Consider the following 15,471-nt stretch of genomic DNA (forward strand, 5'->3'; position numbering starts at 1 on the left):
TGTTCTGTCACAACCAAAACATGGGATGTTTTGTCAAAAATTACCGCTCGAGGGCTACACATTAATGTTCCAACTAGTAGCTCACACCACCAGCTACCCGGACGACGCGCTCTGTGCGTTTTATGACGCCAGCCTTAACGCATCATGCGGAGCGCCATCGTCCAAGGACGGCCCTCGAGCATATTTCGCCGCGTTTGTGGACACTGAGTGCCACTCCGGACCCAGAACCGCGGAATACCAGCCAGAGCCCACCGATGACGGAGAGCTTAAGCCCGTTGCGTCCAGCGACCCATCGCAGAGAGGAGCGACAGAGCAGCTGATCACCACGGAGCCTGAGCTGCACGAGCTGTCAGACCAGGTGCGTGAGCCGGCCACAATGACCACGACGGTGGATGTATCAGTGGAATGTGAAATTGCTGAGGACAGCATTACCCACTGCACCACCGCTGAGGGTGAGCTGAATTTAAATCTGGGACAAACAGTAAGAGACAATGATGAAATGAAATTTTCTGAGGATTTGAACATTGTACTCCCTGTAAATTCTCAACTGTCTGTCTGCATAGATTTCCCACCCACCCTCCCTCAGTTACCTCTGTTTAACAATCTTTATACTTCAACCATGCTACCACTGCTGCCTGTCAGTCCCTCTGCTCAACCTCAGCCCACCATCTGTGCAGTGGGTTCGCCTCAGGTCTGCCAGTCACCATCGGCGTCATGGCTGGAGGATCCCTCATCTCCGCCTTCAGCCTCTGAGTCCTGGACTCCGCCTCGGCCCCCTCGACCCTGTGGCTCCACCCTGTCTCTCAGCTCCCTCGTCTCCACTGTCGCCCGTCGGTCCACCAGCTCCACCAGGCTCCATTGTCCTTTCAGCTCCGCCCCGGTCTGTCGTCATCCCACCTTCGCCTCAGGATTCTACTCCTCCGACTGCTCGGTGTCGCCCAGGATCATCGGCTCTCCGTCTCCGCCTCGGGCTCTACCACCACCTGCTCTGCCTCCGTCGGTCAGCCCCCTGAAGTCGTGAGCCTTTCCTCCACCATGGCTCCTCCCTCCATCGGCTCCACCGTGGGGTTCCATCATGCCTGCGGTCTGGATCTCACCTGGCTCCTCCTGCTTCGGGTCCCTCCTGTCTTCCGCTTGGCTCCTCCCACCATCACCTCCCTGGACTGTCTTGTTTTCCCTTTGGACTTCGTTCTTTGTTCCTCTCCCAGGAGTTCTTCCTCCGCCAAAGCCTCCTCCCATATAGACTCTGTGTTTCTGCCTGTCAACCCCTCTTGTCCTTTTTTTGTTTTTGTTTACGGCATGAGGACACGCCTTCCGGGAGAGGGGTGTAATGTCACAGTTCTGTCTGTATATATATTGGTTTCTCCCATTGTCTCCCCCTGTTGATCTGTTTGCCTTGGTTTAGTCCTAGTCATCGTCATCCCCTTCACCTGTATTCAATTATCATTTACCCTTTATAAGTCTAAGTCTGTCCTACTGTTTAGTTCTTTGTCGGTCTTTGATGTTGCTTACCTCCGTGTGTGGATGTCTCCCTCGTTCCTGTTTGTTCCTGACCTGTGTACCCTTGGATGTATATTAAAAGACTTTGTTTATTTTATGTCGTGTTTCGTCTAGTCCATCCAGCACAAGCGTGACAGATAGTGTTTGGTTTATTGTGTATTCAAACTAATGAATCCTAAACTTTGAAATCTGTATGATCAACGTTTTGCCTCTAACAAAGAAAATTGTATTCAAAATACAACAAATCTCAAATCACACTCAAAATATTGTTAAAATTGCTAAACTAAAGGCAAAAAATATATTTACAAGGTAGATGTAAGAATTTTACTAGGTCAATATAACCCTTCTTATTAAATTATATATTACTGTGTTTCAGTAGTGACAAATTGGGGAGAGGACAAATATTCCAAAGTTTTCTGAAAATACAATTAACTGCACAATTGCTAGAATGTGTACCTTGGATATTATACAATTTGCGTACATTTTTTTAACTCTGACTTTGCACCGATTCTGTAGAATGGTTTCTGTAAAATGCACAAGTGTGTTTGGACTATTCAAAAAAGGGCATACAGGTCCTTCTCAAAAAATTAGCATATTGTGATAAAGTTCATTATTTTCTGTAATGTACTGATAAACATTAGACTTTCATATATTTTAGATTCATTACACACAACTGAAGTAGTTCAAGCCTTTTATTGTTTTAATATTGATGATTTTGGCATACAGCTCATGAAAACCCAAAATTCCTATCTCAAAAAATTTGCATATTTCATCCGACCAATAAAAGAAAAGTGTTTTTTAATACAAAAAAAGTCAACCTTCAAATAATTATGTTCAGTTATGCACTCAATACTTGGTCGGGAATCCTTTTGCAGAAATGACTGCTTCAATGCGGTGTGGCATGGAGGCAATCAGCCTGTAGCACTGCTGAGGTGTTATGGAGGCCCAGGATGCTTCGATAGCGGCCTTAAGCTCATCCAGAGTGTTGGGTCTTGCGTCTCTCAACTTTCTCTTCACAATATCCCACAGATTCTCTATGGGGTTCAGGTCAGGAGAGTTGGCAGGCCAATTTAGCACAGTAATACCATGGTCAGTAAACCATTTACCAGTGGTTTTGGCACTGTGAGCAGGTGCCAGGTCGTGCTGAAAAATGAAATCTTCATCTCCATAAAGCTTTTCAGCAGATGGAAGTATGAAGTGCTCCAAAATCTCCTGATAGCTAGCTGCATTGACCCTACCCTTGATAAAACACAGTGGACCAACACCAGCAGCTGACATGGCACCCCAGACCATCACTGACTGTGGGTACTTGACACTGGACTTCAGGCATTTTGGCATTTCCCTCTCCCCAGTCTTCCTCCAGACTCTGGCACCTTGATTTCCGAATGACATGCAAAATTTGCTTTCATTCGAAAAAAGTACTTTGGACCACTGAGCAACAGTCCAGTGATGCTTCTCTGTAGCCCAGGTCAGGCGCTTCTGCCGCTGTTTCTGGTTCAAAAATGGCTTGACCTGGGGAATGCGGCACCTGTAGCCCATTTCCTGCACACGCCTGTACACGGTGGCTCTGGATGTTTCTACTCCAGACTCAGTCCACTGCTTCCGCAGGTCCCCCAAGGTCTGGAATCGGTCCTTCTCCACAATCTTCCTCAGGGTCCGGTCCGGTGCAGCGTTTTCTGCCACGCTTTTGCCTTCCCACAGACTTCCCACTGAGGTGCCTTGATACAGCACTCTGGGAACAGCCTATTCGTTCAGAAATTTCTTTCTGTGTCTTACCCTCTTGCTTGAGGGTGCCAATGATGGCCTTCTGGACAGCAGTCAGGTCGGCAGTCTTACCCATGATTGCGGTTTTGAGTAATGAACCAGGCTGGGAGTTTTTAAAAGCCTCAGGAATCTTTTGCAGGTGTTTAGAGTTAATTAGTTGATTCAGATGATTAGGTTAATAGCTCGTTTAGAGAACCTTTTCATGATATGCTAATTTTTTGAGATAGGAATTTTGGGTTTTCCTGAGCTGTATGCCAAAATCATCCATATTAAAACAATAGAAGGCTTGAACTACTTCAGTTGTGTGTAATGAATCTAAAATATATAAAAAGTCTAATGTTTATCAGTACATTACAGAAAATAATGAACTTTATCACAATATGCTAATTTTTTGAGAAGGACCTGTATAAGTATGTCCATACTTAGTTGATGTAGCAAAAATTTACAGATAATTTACTCTCCCCCTTGTCATCCAAGATGTTCACTTCCTTCCTACCTCAGTCATAAAGAAATTAAGTTTTTTTGAGAAAAAGATTTCATGATTTCTCTTCATAGCGGACTTCTGTGGTGCCCTGAACTTCCAAAATGCAGTTTAAATGCAGCTTCAAAGGGCTCTAAATGATCCCAGCTGAGGAGGAAGTGTCTTATCTTGTGAAATGATTGGTTATTTTCTTTAAAAAATTGTCAATTTATATAATTTTTTAACCTCAAATGCTCATCTTGTCTAGCTCTGCGTGAATTCTGTGTATTCCGGTTTAAGACAGTTAGCGTAGGTTGAAAAACTCTCATTCTCTCAATCTCATTTTTCTCCTCCAACTTCAACATCGTCCTACATCGCTGCATGAACATGCAAAGGAGATCAAACGGCCTTTAAAAAAAAGGTAAAACAGCAATGTAGTATGATTTTGAAGTTGAAGGAGAAAATTAGATGGGAGTTTTTCGATATACCCTAACTGTCTTTAACTGGAATACGCAGAGCTAGACAAGACAAGCATTTGAGGTTAAAAGTATATAAATATAATTTTTTATTAGAAAATAACCGATCGTTTCGCTAGATAAGAGCCTTCTTCCTTGGCTGGGATCATTTAGAGCCCTTTGAAGCTGAATTTAAAATGCATTTTGGAAGTTCAAACTGGCAGGCACCATAGAAGTCCACTATTTGAAGGAAATTCCTGAATTGTTTTCCTAAAAAAAAAATCTTTACAACTGAAGAAAGAAAGACATGAACATCTTGGATGACAAGGGGGTGAGTAAATTATGTCAGTTATTGTTCTGGAAGTGAACTTCTTCTTTAAAAGAAGATTGTTTAAAAGAAGTTTTCATGTGATTAAAAATTTGCCACATTATTAATGTTTTGAAATTCTGATCAAGAATCAGCTTTACCACTGTGACATCGACCCTCAGTTCTGTTCTATGCATTTCACAGATGCTTTGCAACTACGACCATACTGTTTAAATATTACCAGACCATTACTTTAGGGTCAAGTGCACTTTACAGGTTGTCTAAGTGAGGACAGCAAAGGGCCAACAATCCATGTAAAGCTTTTATCTAAGATGGCTGACTATACAATATAGCTTTTTACACACACAAAAGTTTTATTATGATAGAAAAGATGGATGTGTGACATACTAGACATTAGTGACACATTACAGTCATGGAGGGAAATTCCATCTGAAGTATTTGCTCAGTTCAACAGATGGTATTTGTATAAAGAAAGGGTCTTCCTAATAAAAGACCAGGGAAATGGCTGCAACAGCTCATTCAGAAACATTTGCTTAAGATATGAAAAAAGCAGATGGTTAAGCAAACACAGACCAGTGAAAGTAATGGAGAGACAGTTAACAGCTGTTTCCATTAAATCAGCTTGGTGGAGCCAGGCCGTTTTGGCAACAAACTAATATCATAGTGTGCAATCGCTGTGCCTTTGAGAGCTTCTTGACGAGGGAGGTCCTGATGAATATGTTTTTGGCATTGAGGCTTGAGTGTGTGTAATCATTTGTGACAGTGGTGGAGACGTGAAGACTGAGACTTCTTGAGCGCTGAGAAAGCCATGTGTCCTCTTTTCCAAAAAAAAAACCTCAGCATTCCTATTCTAGAGTTGTTATGACTTATTGTCACTGTGGGCAACAGTACAAAATGCTTTCAATAGGAATAGGAAATGTGTTATATAAAGTAAATGCCTTCATGCATTGTAATGTCTTTAAAACAAGCATTTCACTGCACTACAAGAAATACGACAATCGTTAAACTAATGAGAACTTTGTAGTTTATACCTATAGTATTAAGTATGGAACTAGTTAAAGTTATGAAGGACAGAGCTGTCTGTTCATGCCTCAGACTTCATCTGAGCGAGAGAAAATTTGGCCCGCTTCAGTCCTGGCCTGTGTCCAACCCTGACATGATTCGGGCTGGATTTCAGCAGCATACATGTCCAAAAAAAGAGCTAGAAGTTCTCTAGAACTTAAATTACACAAATAATTAGACAGATCTCTCATCCAGGTCTTTCCACTGAAAGTTCTCTTTTAGTTTTTCCCCTGATCGCAAAGCCTGGGCAACTTTTCAGCGAATAATGATAAACAGGTCTGACAGCTTGGCAAAAGGGGACAACCGACTCCTCAGAGAGATTCTGAATACATTTCACAGCAGTTCCCTCTATAAGAAAAGGAAATGCCAACATCTTGCAGTAATAGTCTCAGCAGATTGAACAATTTCATCCTTTGTGAGGAGTGAAGCTTTGAGCTCTGGAGTTGCTCGGAGTCCTCTGTGTGTGAGGGAAAATGTACAGGGCTCATATTCTGTTTTCTCAGTGTCAGGCAAGCAGTTTCATTGCTTGTTGTGTAATAGCTTGCAATCTTAGAACGTGTGATTTATCTATTACTTTAAGCTTTCATGTTCTCCTAAATTAAATAACGCCGGATAGCAAAACTGCAGCACTTTTCTCATTTCCGATCAGTTCACAACTTCATTTCTTCACTTTAACAAAAACATGCTTGTGAGAAAGCTATGTTGGAAATGGATGTGCTGTATTACAGTTTTACTGTGGAATGTTAGAGAATTTGCATGAGACTGTTTGCTCCTTTCCTCCCAAATGGGCCATCTAATCTCTCTAATTGGGAAAAGGAGAAAATGTTGAAAGGTGGGGGTGGGGTAGGGGGCATTTTTGGCCAGCTGCCCGAGCTTTGTGGTTTGAGCGCTGCAGTGTGATAGGGTCAATGTAGCATGGATAACACAGTCCGCTCTGTTCTCCCAAAACTGGCCCTTCTCTTTCTGCAAATCTGGGCCAGGTGATGATCACAATCAGACACTGAAAGCACAGGATTATTTTATAAATGTGTACATGAGCTAGAATGTCAATGTTAAAGATATATATTTGAAGTCAAAAGTTTACATACACCTTGCATTATATATTTTACTAAAATAAGAGGGATCATACAAAATGCATGTTATTTTTTTATTTAGTACTGACCTGAATAAGATATTTCACGAAACAGATGTTTACATATAGTCCTCAAGAGAAAATATTAGTTGAATTTATAAAAATTGCCCCGTTCAAAAGTTTACATACACTTGCTTCTTAATACTGCGTTGTTACCTAAATATTCCACAGATGTGTTTTTTATTTTTGTAATAGTTATTCATGAGTTCCTTGTTTGTCTTGAACTGCTCGCTGTTCTTCAGAAAAATCCTTTGAAGATCAGGGTAAATTTAACTTATTTTTTCTTCTGGGGAACATGTAAGTATCTTCTGTAGCTTGTGAAGGCCAGTACTAAATGAAAAAATATGATATTTAGGCAAAATAAGAAAAAGTTCAAAAGTTTACACCCCTGCACTGTAAAAAGTTTTCACCAGTTTCAACTTAAAAACTTAAGTTTAGCAGCTGCATTAAAATTTTAAGGTAAATCAACTTTAAAGTACAAGTAATTTCAACTCATAAGTTAAATCAACTTTAAAGTACAAGTAATTTCAACTCATAAGTTAAATCAACTTAAAAGTACAAGTCATTTTAACTAATTTTATTGTCGTGAGTTGAAATGAATAGTAGTTTTAAGTTGATTGAACTTAAAATTTTAAGGCAGCTGCTGAACTTACGTTTTTAAGTTGAAACTGGTAAAAACCTTTTACAGTGTGGATCTTAATGCACTGTAAAAAAGTTTTCCCCAGTTTCAACTTAAAAACTTACGTTTAGAAGCTGCCTTAAGATTTTAAGTTAAATCAACTTAAGTAATTTAAACTCACACGTTATATCAACTCATTTTTATTGTAATAAGTTAAAATAACTTGTAGTTTTAAGATGATTTAATTTAAAAACTTAAGGCACCTGCTGAACTTTTTAAATTTTTAAGTTGAATCTGGTGAAAACTTTTTACAGTGTGCATATTTTTTCTTTCTGGAGCATCAGTGACATTTGAACCTTCTGTAATAGTTGCATATGAGTCCCTCAGTTGTCCTCAGTGTGAAAAGATGAATCTCAAAATCATTAAGTCATTGAAGGGTTCAAATACACAAAAATGCTGAAAAACCAAAAACTCTATGGGACCTGAAGGAGTTTTCTGAAGAACAGCAGGCAGTTTAACTGTTCAGAACAAACAAGGTTCTCGTGAACAACTATCACAAAACAAAACAAAACAAAACAAAACAAAACAAAACAAAACAAAACAAAAAACAGCTGTGGATCATTCAGGTAACAACACAGTATTAAGAATCAAGTGTATGTGAACTGAACAGGGTCATTTTTATAAATTCAACTATTATTTTCTCTTGTGGAATATACGTAAACATATTTTATGTCAAATATCTTAATCAGGTCAGTACTAAATAAAAAATAACATGCATTTTGTATGATCCCTCTTATTTTGGTAAAATGATTAACATTTAGCAGATTCTGCAAGGTGTACGTATCAAATATATGTACTTATATAATTATAAAGTTCTCATTAAACCTCTCAAAATGCAAACCTGCTTCTATCTGGATGTTGAACATGAACAAGAACTTTTTGTATAACACTGTGGAGTACATAATGAGGGAACGGGAAAGTTTTGGGGTGAGAACAGAAGGAAAAAGAAAAGCTGTTTGTGTTGGAACAGCTGTTATTTTGCTCCATAGGCAATTAAACGAACCAGAGAGGATCAAAGGATTGTTCATGCAATCACCTGCTAACCAAATGCAATGCCCAACATATGTCAGCACAGAAAACACCTTTGTGAACTTTCTACAGATGTTTCTAATAGAGAAGCGTGAGTCCACATGCCCTGACAGCTCTTTAATAACTGTTGTATAGATTTTGGACTTCTTGAATGAGTGACTACATATAAAGCTAGAATATCAACTCTGAAATCATTAGATCATATAACAAAATGGACAAGTGATGACTGAAAACATATCTTTGAAGTCCTTTTGTTTAAATAGACGAATCCAATTCTCCAAATAAAGCCGAAATGCCTGTTAAATTCATTATGGATTGTGCAAACATGGAGAGACATAAAACCAATGTAAAATGAAAACATATTAAATATAAGAACGCCCACACACATACACACAAAAGTCTCTGCCAAGTCAAAGTTATTTCAGTTAGAAATCTTTCTTTTGAGCTTTTGTGTTTTGTTTATTTTATTAAAACAAATTTGATCTAATAATTTTCCATTAAAAATTGGATTTTCTTTCCTCTTTGTGATAACACTCAAATGTGACCCTGGACCACAAAACCTGCCATAAGTCACACGGGTATATTTGTAGCAATAGCCAACAATATACTGGGACAAAATGATCTATTTTTCTTTTATGCCTAAAATCTTTAGGATATTAGATAAAGATCATGTTCCATGAAGATATTTAGTGAATTTCTTACTGTAAATCTATCAAAAGTTAATTTAGAAAATGTAATCATTGCTAACATAGTTTGGACAACTTTAAAGGCAATTTTTCTCAATTATTTTGATTTTTATTTTTTTTTTGCACCATCAGATTCCAGATTTTTAAATAGTTGTATCTCAGTCAAATATCATATTCTAATAAACCATACATCAATGCAAAGCTTAAAAAATGATCCTTATGACCAGTTTTGTGGTCCACGGTCACATAAATTTCCCTATAAAAGTTGTCCCTTCATGATATTTCTCTGGAGTGCAGATACATTTTTTTATGAATACTTATTAAAACACTTCTCTTCAGGTTAAAGTCTGTCAGGCTAAATAAATTAAAATAATTACACATAATTACTTAGAACTGAAAATAGCTAAGCGCTGTTTGGGTAGCTACTGAGGACTGGGCAGGACATGCAATGCACTTTTGATAGCCAAAATATTCTTGCACTGTGTCACTGTAGGCGGGGTCTGATGCTTTATCAAGTCAAATTACGGCCCACACCCTCTTCACATTCTCGACCTTCATCAAGTTCTGACCTCCACCCTCCAAGTGACGTCAGAAATCACAACAACTGATCAGACCAATAGCGTGCTGCATGCATACTTCTGGGGTCCGGGTAACTGAACAGATACACCAAGACATCTCAGAGAGCTCAGAGTGAGTTGAACTTTTTCCAGCTTTGTTATTTGAACAAGATGCAGTGTGAGATCGCTTTTGGGATTTTTTGATGTAATTTGTATACTGATGATTTATTGCTGGATTACTGCAACAAAGAGCAGCGAGAATAAAGACTCGACGCGCGTCAAGATGTTGCCGCACGTTTTGCGTTCGCGGCAGTGAGCAAAAGTGATTCGTTTGCAGCCATTTGGTGTTTTGTCCATGGAGGAGTTTCGATACACGTTTCTGCGGACATTGAAGGAACAAATATGAGCGCACTTAACTATCAGAAGTGGTCGACAGAAGAACGCGGCTAGACGGTGGGCATGGAACAAGGGGAGTTGTTTGTCTCAATCTCTGGTGGAGAAACATTATGGATTATGGACCAACAAATGGAATCCCTTGACCCAATAAGTTAACTTTTAAGCTGCTGCATGTTGGCACATCAAGGAATGGCAAACTTTGGCAACTTTGCAGTCATTCTACGACTGCAAATATTGATTTTGTCAATCGGCGTTGCGTTGATATGTTTTAGTCGTTTATCCACCGCATCACCGGCACACAACCAGCGTTTGATATGCTGGCAAGCCATCATGAAGTGCCAAGGAGAACCGGAGTGTCACTACGCGTATACTCAGTATCTCCACGCGTGCGGTCCGGTGATAAACGGCAACAGGAAGAAATGTCCCAGCCACTGCATTTCTTCCATTATTCAGCTCAATCTGACTGTGAACGGCCCGGCGCTGGAAGACTGCGAGTGCGCCTCGGATTCTCTATGCAAGATGACCAAGCGAGCTATTGAGCCCTGTATGCCCAGAACGAGCCACATGGGCTGCACCGAAGCTCGTAAGCAGTGTGAAAAGGATACCGAGTGCAGCACCGCCATGCGGGACTATCTGTTTCACTGCAGGAAACTGTTCGGAGGAGAGCGCTGCTCGGACGACTGCCGGCGGGTCATCATGAACATGCGCTCCATTCCCAAAGCCCAACAGTTGGACACTTGCGTGTGCGACGGCACGGAAAGGACCATATGCGAGTATGTCAAAGGCAGCATGAAAAACTTCTGCTTTAACGACCGATACGGCGGGAGTGGGTTTTCAGATACCGAGGACGACTCGGAGGGCGACTACGAGACGGATTATGAGGACGAGGAGAGTGATGCCTGGGATTTAAGAGCACAAAAGAGTTCGATTGTGATGTCCACCATTTTGACATTTGTTTCTCTTGTCATCATAAGATAGGGCATGTTTTCAAAATTCAGGGGTTAACTGCAAATTTTGCCTGGGTGGAAATAATGGGGGAAATTCGGACTTTCACGAATTAAGCCTCAACACCACCAACCCCGACCGACATGGAAGTAAAAACAAAAGATGTGTGTGTGTGTGTGTGTGTGTGTGTGTGTGTGTGTGTGTGTGTACCTGGTATTCATCACGTTGTGGGGACCAAATGTCCCCACAAGGATAGGAATACCAGTAGATTTTGACCTTGTGGGGACATTTCTCAGGTCCCCATGAGGAAACAGGCTTATAAATCATGCACAATGAGTTTTTTTGAGGAAGTAAAAGTGTGCACAATCTCCTGTGAGGGCTAGGTTTAGGTGTAGGGCCATAGAAAGTACGGTTTGTACAGTATAAAAACCATTACGTCTATGGAATGTCCCCATAAAACATGTAAACCCAACATGTGTGTGTGTGTGTGTGTGTGTGTGTGTGTGTGTGTGTGGAGGGGGTTAGGCTATATATACGAAAGTGTGTATATAGGCTATGTCTTCGACGTTTCAGAAAGCGTAAAAGTAAAATAAGTTATTAAGACCCTTGTGAAGATAGGTTACTTTGGGTTACCTGTTTAATTACTTTCTGGAAATTCAACTAGCCTATTACTTATAACTTCATTTTAGATGTACACACAAAAATATGACAAGACCTTTTGTGTTTTGTATAACTAGACGTGTACAACGGACGAATCTCATATAGCCTAAATTACTGACAAAAAAAGTCCTCCCTGAAAGACTATAATCTTAAAAATAAAGGTTCTTTATTGGCATCAATGGTTCTATGAAGAACCTTGAACCTCCATGGAACCTTTCAAATGCAGAAAAGGTTCTTCATAGTGGATTTTTAAAATTTTCTTCTCTTAAGAACCATTCACTGAAAGGTTTGTGTCAAACTTTATGTTGTTGTGTTGGTTTTGGAGTTGGCTAGAAAGCCCTGTTTACTTTACACTTGCTTAGGCGCTTACAATGTACAGGTACACAAGAGAAACAGCCTACTGAAAAATAATATAGAAGAAAATGTGAGAAGAAGAAAACCAGAATCCCATAGTGAAAGGCTGTTTTTCAAAACCAAGTTGAGCTGCCAAAATCTGCACACCATGAAAAGGAGTAGCCTAATTTGTCTTTGATGTGGAGATGAAATATGTTGGAAATATTTGCTCCACTATATATTAAGTTATTATGAGCTATTGTGGAAACTATTCAGAACGATGAATAAATACTGTAAGTTTATTTTTGTATGAAAGATTGGTTAGTGTAAACAAAATGATATTGTAAATGTGTATAATGTTTCTGTATCATATAATTGTGTGAATAATGTTGAATTACCATGTAATCTGTTTATAATGTTCATAAAGATTGATTTCAAACTATTCCAAAGATTGTCTGACTTGTGCGTCTGGTTATTTCACTATACAAACCAATACAACTGCTTTATAACATTGCCTGCAGCTTCATTTTAATGATCTACTGACAGTTTTTATGTTCATCATACAGATCTGATGTCAGGTAAATGAAAGTAAGTTTTTGCTTTCTATTGTACACCTGAGAGCAGATTCGTTACATTTTAACATACCATTTAGAATATATGCTATAAAATGAGCATTAAATATCATTATAAAGTAATTTAGACAATAATGTTCTTATGTCTTTAATTTCCACCTGAAATACCTTTATAAATGTTAACAAAGTCATTATCACGAGCATGTGTTAGTCAAACATTTTGGCTCTGTCTGTGCCTGCACTTGACCTTGTAAACATAAATGTTTACAGAGGGAGTTAGTCTAAGTTCCCAGAGACTTTCAACATCTAAGGAAACAAATGAGGTTGTCTTTACACAGGATCAGAGTTGAGCATGAGCCAAGCAAGGCCTTGACTGGCTTATTTGTTCAAAGCCTGAGTGTTTATTTAAAGTCTTCACTCAGGCTGACAAGGAAAAAAGCGGTGTTCGCGTGAATGAAGCCTCAAGTAGCCATCACAAACGCACTCAGCCTGCTACTGTGTGCGTAAGTGGGCTTGTCACTGCTTAAAAAGAGTTTGCTTCTCAGTGTGAGTAGCACTTGGGTAGTACAAATCTCCTCTTGGATTCCATATGCCTCTTTGTTCCGTTAAGTTTAATATAACAATACCAGCTTGATACCTAGTTAGCATTCCAAATACAAAAGAAACCAATAAGGTATTATCCCATAAAACATATTAGAATTTGCCCTTCCCCCAAACACCTTTAAAAAAGGCCAGTCTCTCACAGAAATGGATCACTGAGAAAATAGAGAACATTTTTATGCTGTTACAAGAGTTCTAGAGATCCAAGATGGCAGCCGTGGTGCTTAGTTCATTTCGAGGCAGACATGGGACAGGGCTTAATGAATGAAGGAGAAGTCGAGTGGCACTTCTGTCATGCTAATACTAAACACACAATAGAGGCAGCGCACAATGACCCGGCACTTCATTCTGTCTTCTAGCTGACACTTTTAGAAAGAGCAGAGTGAACGTTCTTGAGAGAGCAGAAGGAGGAGATAGTACAATGTAAATTATGTTAATCTGGGCCAAATAGAGGAGGTTACTTTTTCAAAAACTAGATTCTTCAAATTTTTTTTACACCTTATTTGAATTTATACATGCAAGCAATGCATTTTACTATGTACTAGTATTTTAGAGAGGTGAAATATTATTATTTTAGATTTAGCCATTCTTTTCAACAGGCTTCATGCTTAAAGTATTTACAAAGAATGCATACTGACTCCTCACTGAACCTTTCTGCTTGTAGTTTTCTGTCAATTTGAAGTAACAAGATGAGGTGAACTGACTATTCATCCTCGTCAGGTGAAGGGCCTCATTGGGACTTTGTAAAAAGGGAGCCTTTTCTCAGATCAGGCATGCTGTGTTGAACCTGTCACATCCAGTTTTTGTTGAGAACAGACCTCTTTAAAACTGACAACACTGTTGTTAATCCAGTTATGTCCACAGATTTGAGTGTAAGGGAAGAGAAAGGCAGCAGAGTAGAAATGCTGTGTTTAAGATTCCTATTACTTTCAAATTCTTAATTCTTGTCTTAACTTGTGCCAGCCTGGTGTATAGATAGAGTTGGCTTTGATGTAAGATTCAGGATGTGATAAAAATTCACAATCCTCCTCTCAACCCAACACAGTTAATCTACATCATGGTGTTACGTATGCAATGAGACAAGGAGCAGTCTCTCTTTGTGCCAACGTTTTCCATCAGCTGTCGACTAGGGCATAAACCAAACACGAGGGAAATGTGGGAAAAAGAAGAGGTTTGGTTGCCAGGCCAGTGGATGGGAAGAGGGGGTTGGTTTTTAAGGGGTTCTTAAAGAAGGAATTTGGGGGAAGGGCAGGCACTGAAGGGCCTTTTCTGAATGACCCTACATGGACAAACAGAGGACCCCTCCACACCATAAGCATACTTTAGTCTGCAATAGTGAGCTGGACTGCATGGGTGCATATGACTTGATTGCTCTTCTATGTCCATTTTTTTCTTCCATCAAGGGGATGAAGAAAAAGAGGGGAGCAGTGAAAGGGGTGCGAGAAGAGAGACAAAACTGTGCTGACATGGGGCATAACTTAATTTTCACGGTTCCGAGACAGATGGGAAAGGTAATGTGGCGTGACGGCTCTTAGAAACCTCAATGGTAGCCGTGACCTCAGGGAAGTTAGAATCGGACTGCACTGGGACATTTTATTTTTTTTTCTTTGGGAGCGGAGCAGGAGGTGCACCTTTTAGTTCATTGCTTTGAGATATTTTTATATCTCCTTTACCCTTTTATTACACCCTAACATATATATATATACACACACTCTCACACATTTCTGCCCGACATTACTTTGACAGTCACCTCTAATAACATTTTTTTTGTAATATAGAAACATGCATTTTTTTTTGCATTTTGATTTTTGTTTTCTGGGTTTGGAGTGTTGTTTTCAAATAGGGTGTCAGTCCAAAGCCATTGCCACCATAAGTTGACTCTTGAAGGGTATTGAAGCTGAAAGGAGCTTCTCAGAGGCTCAATAGGGAGCTAAGAGTGCTACTCTATTAACCTGACCTCTTGAGGCCCAAGAAGAGTGAAAAGTGAGCCATCTACTTCAACATCACATCTATTCCTCATACATTCATTTCTTCTTTGTGTGCCCCCAAACACTAGTTCTCATTAAAAAAGACAGGAACATTCTGTTATATTATGTAGAATAGTGTCTGAAATTATTAAAACACTAGTATTTTCACCGGCTAAAAATGGTTTTAAGTTAGTTATTTCTATCTTTTGCTGTAGTGTGTCAGTAGGAAATATCAGTTTACATTACCAAACATCCATTTTACTATTGATTGTAATAATCCAGTGAGATTTTTGTTTGCACAAGGAGCCTAACAACAGCCAGTGCTCCACACAGAGATCTGATCTCA

General features: G+C 39.6%; 1 protein-coding gene across 1 annotated transcript; it reads left to right on the top strand.

Annotated features, from left to right (window-relative positions):
- Nucleotides 1-9,719: 9,719 nt before the first annotated feature.
- gas1b (growth arrest-specific 1b) lies at nt 9,720-12,429 on the top strand. The gene has a single exon (XM_073840890.1). It carries the CDS (start codon nt 10,220-10,222, stop codon nt 11,024-11,026), a length of 807 nt encoding a protein of 268 aa, XP_073696991.1. The 5' UTR covers nt 9,720-10,219; the 3' UTR covers nt 11,027-12,429.
- Nucleotides 12,430-15,471: the final 3,042 nt, after the last annotated feature.

Source organism: Garra rufa, chromosome 5, assembly GCF_049309525.1.
Source record: "Garra rufa chromosome 5, GarRuf1.0, whole genome shotgun sequence".
NCBI classification, from domain to species: domain Eukaryota; kingdom Metazoa; phylum Chordata; class Actinopteri; order Cypriniformes; family Cyprinidae; genus Garra; species Garra rufa.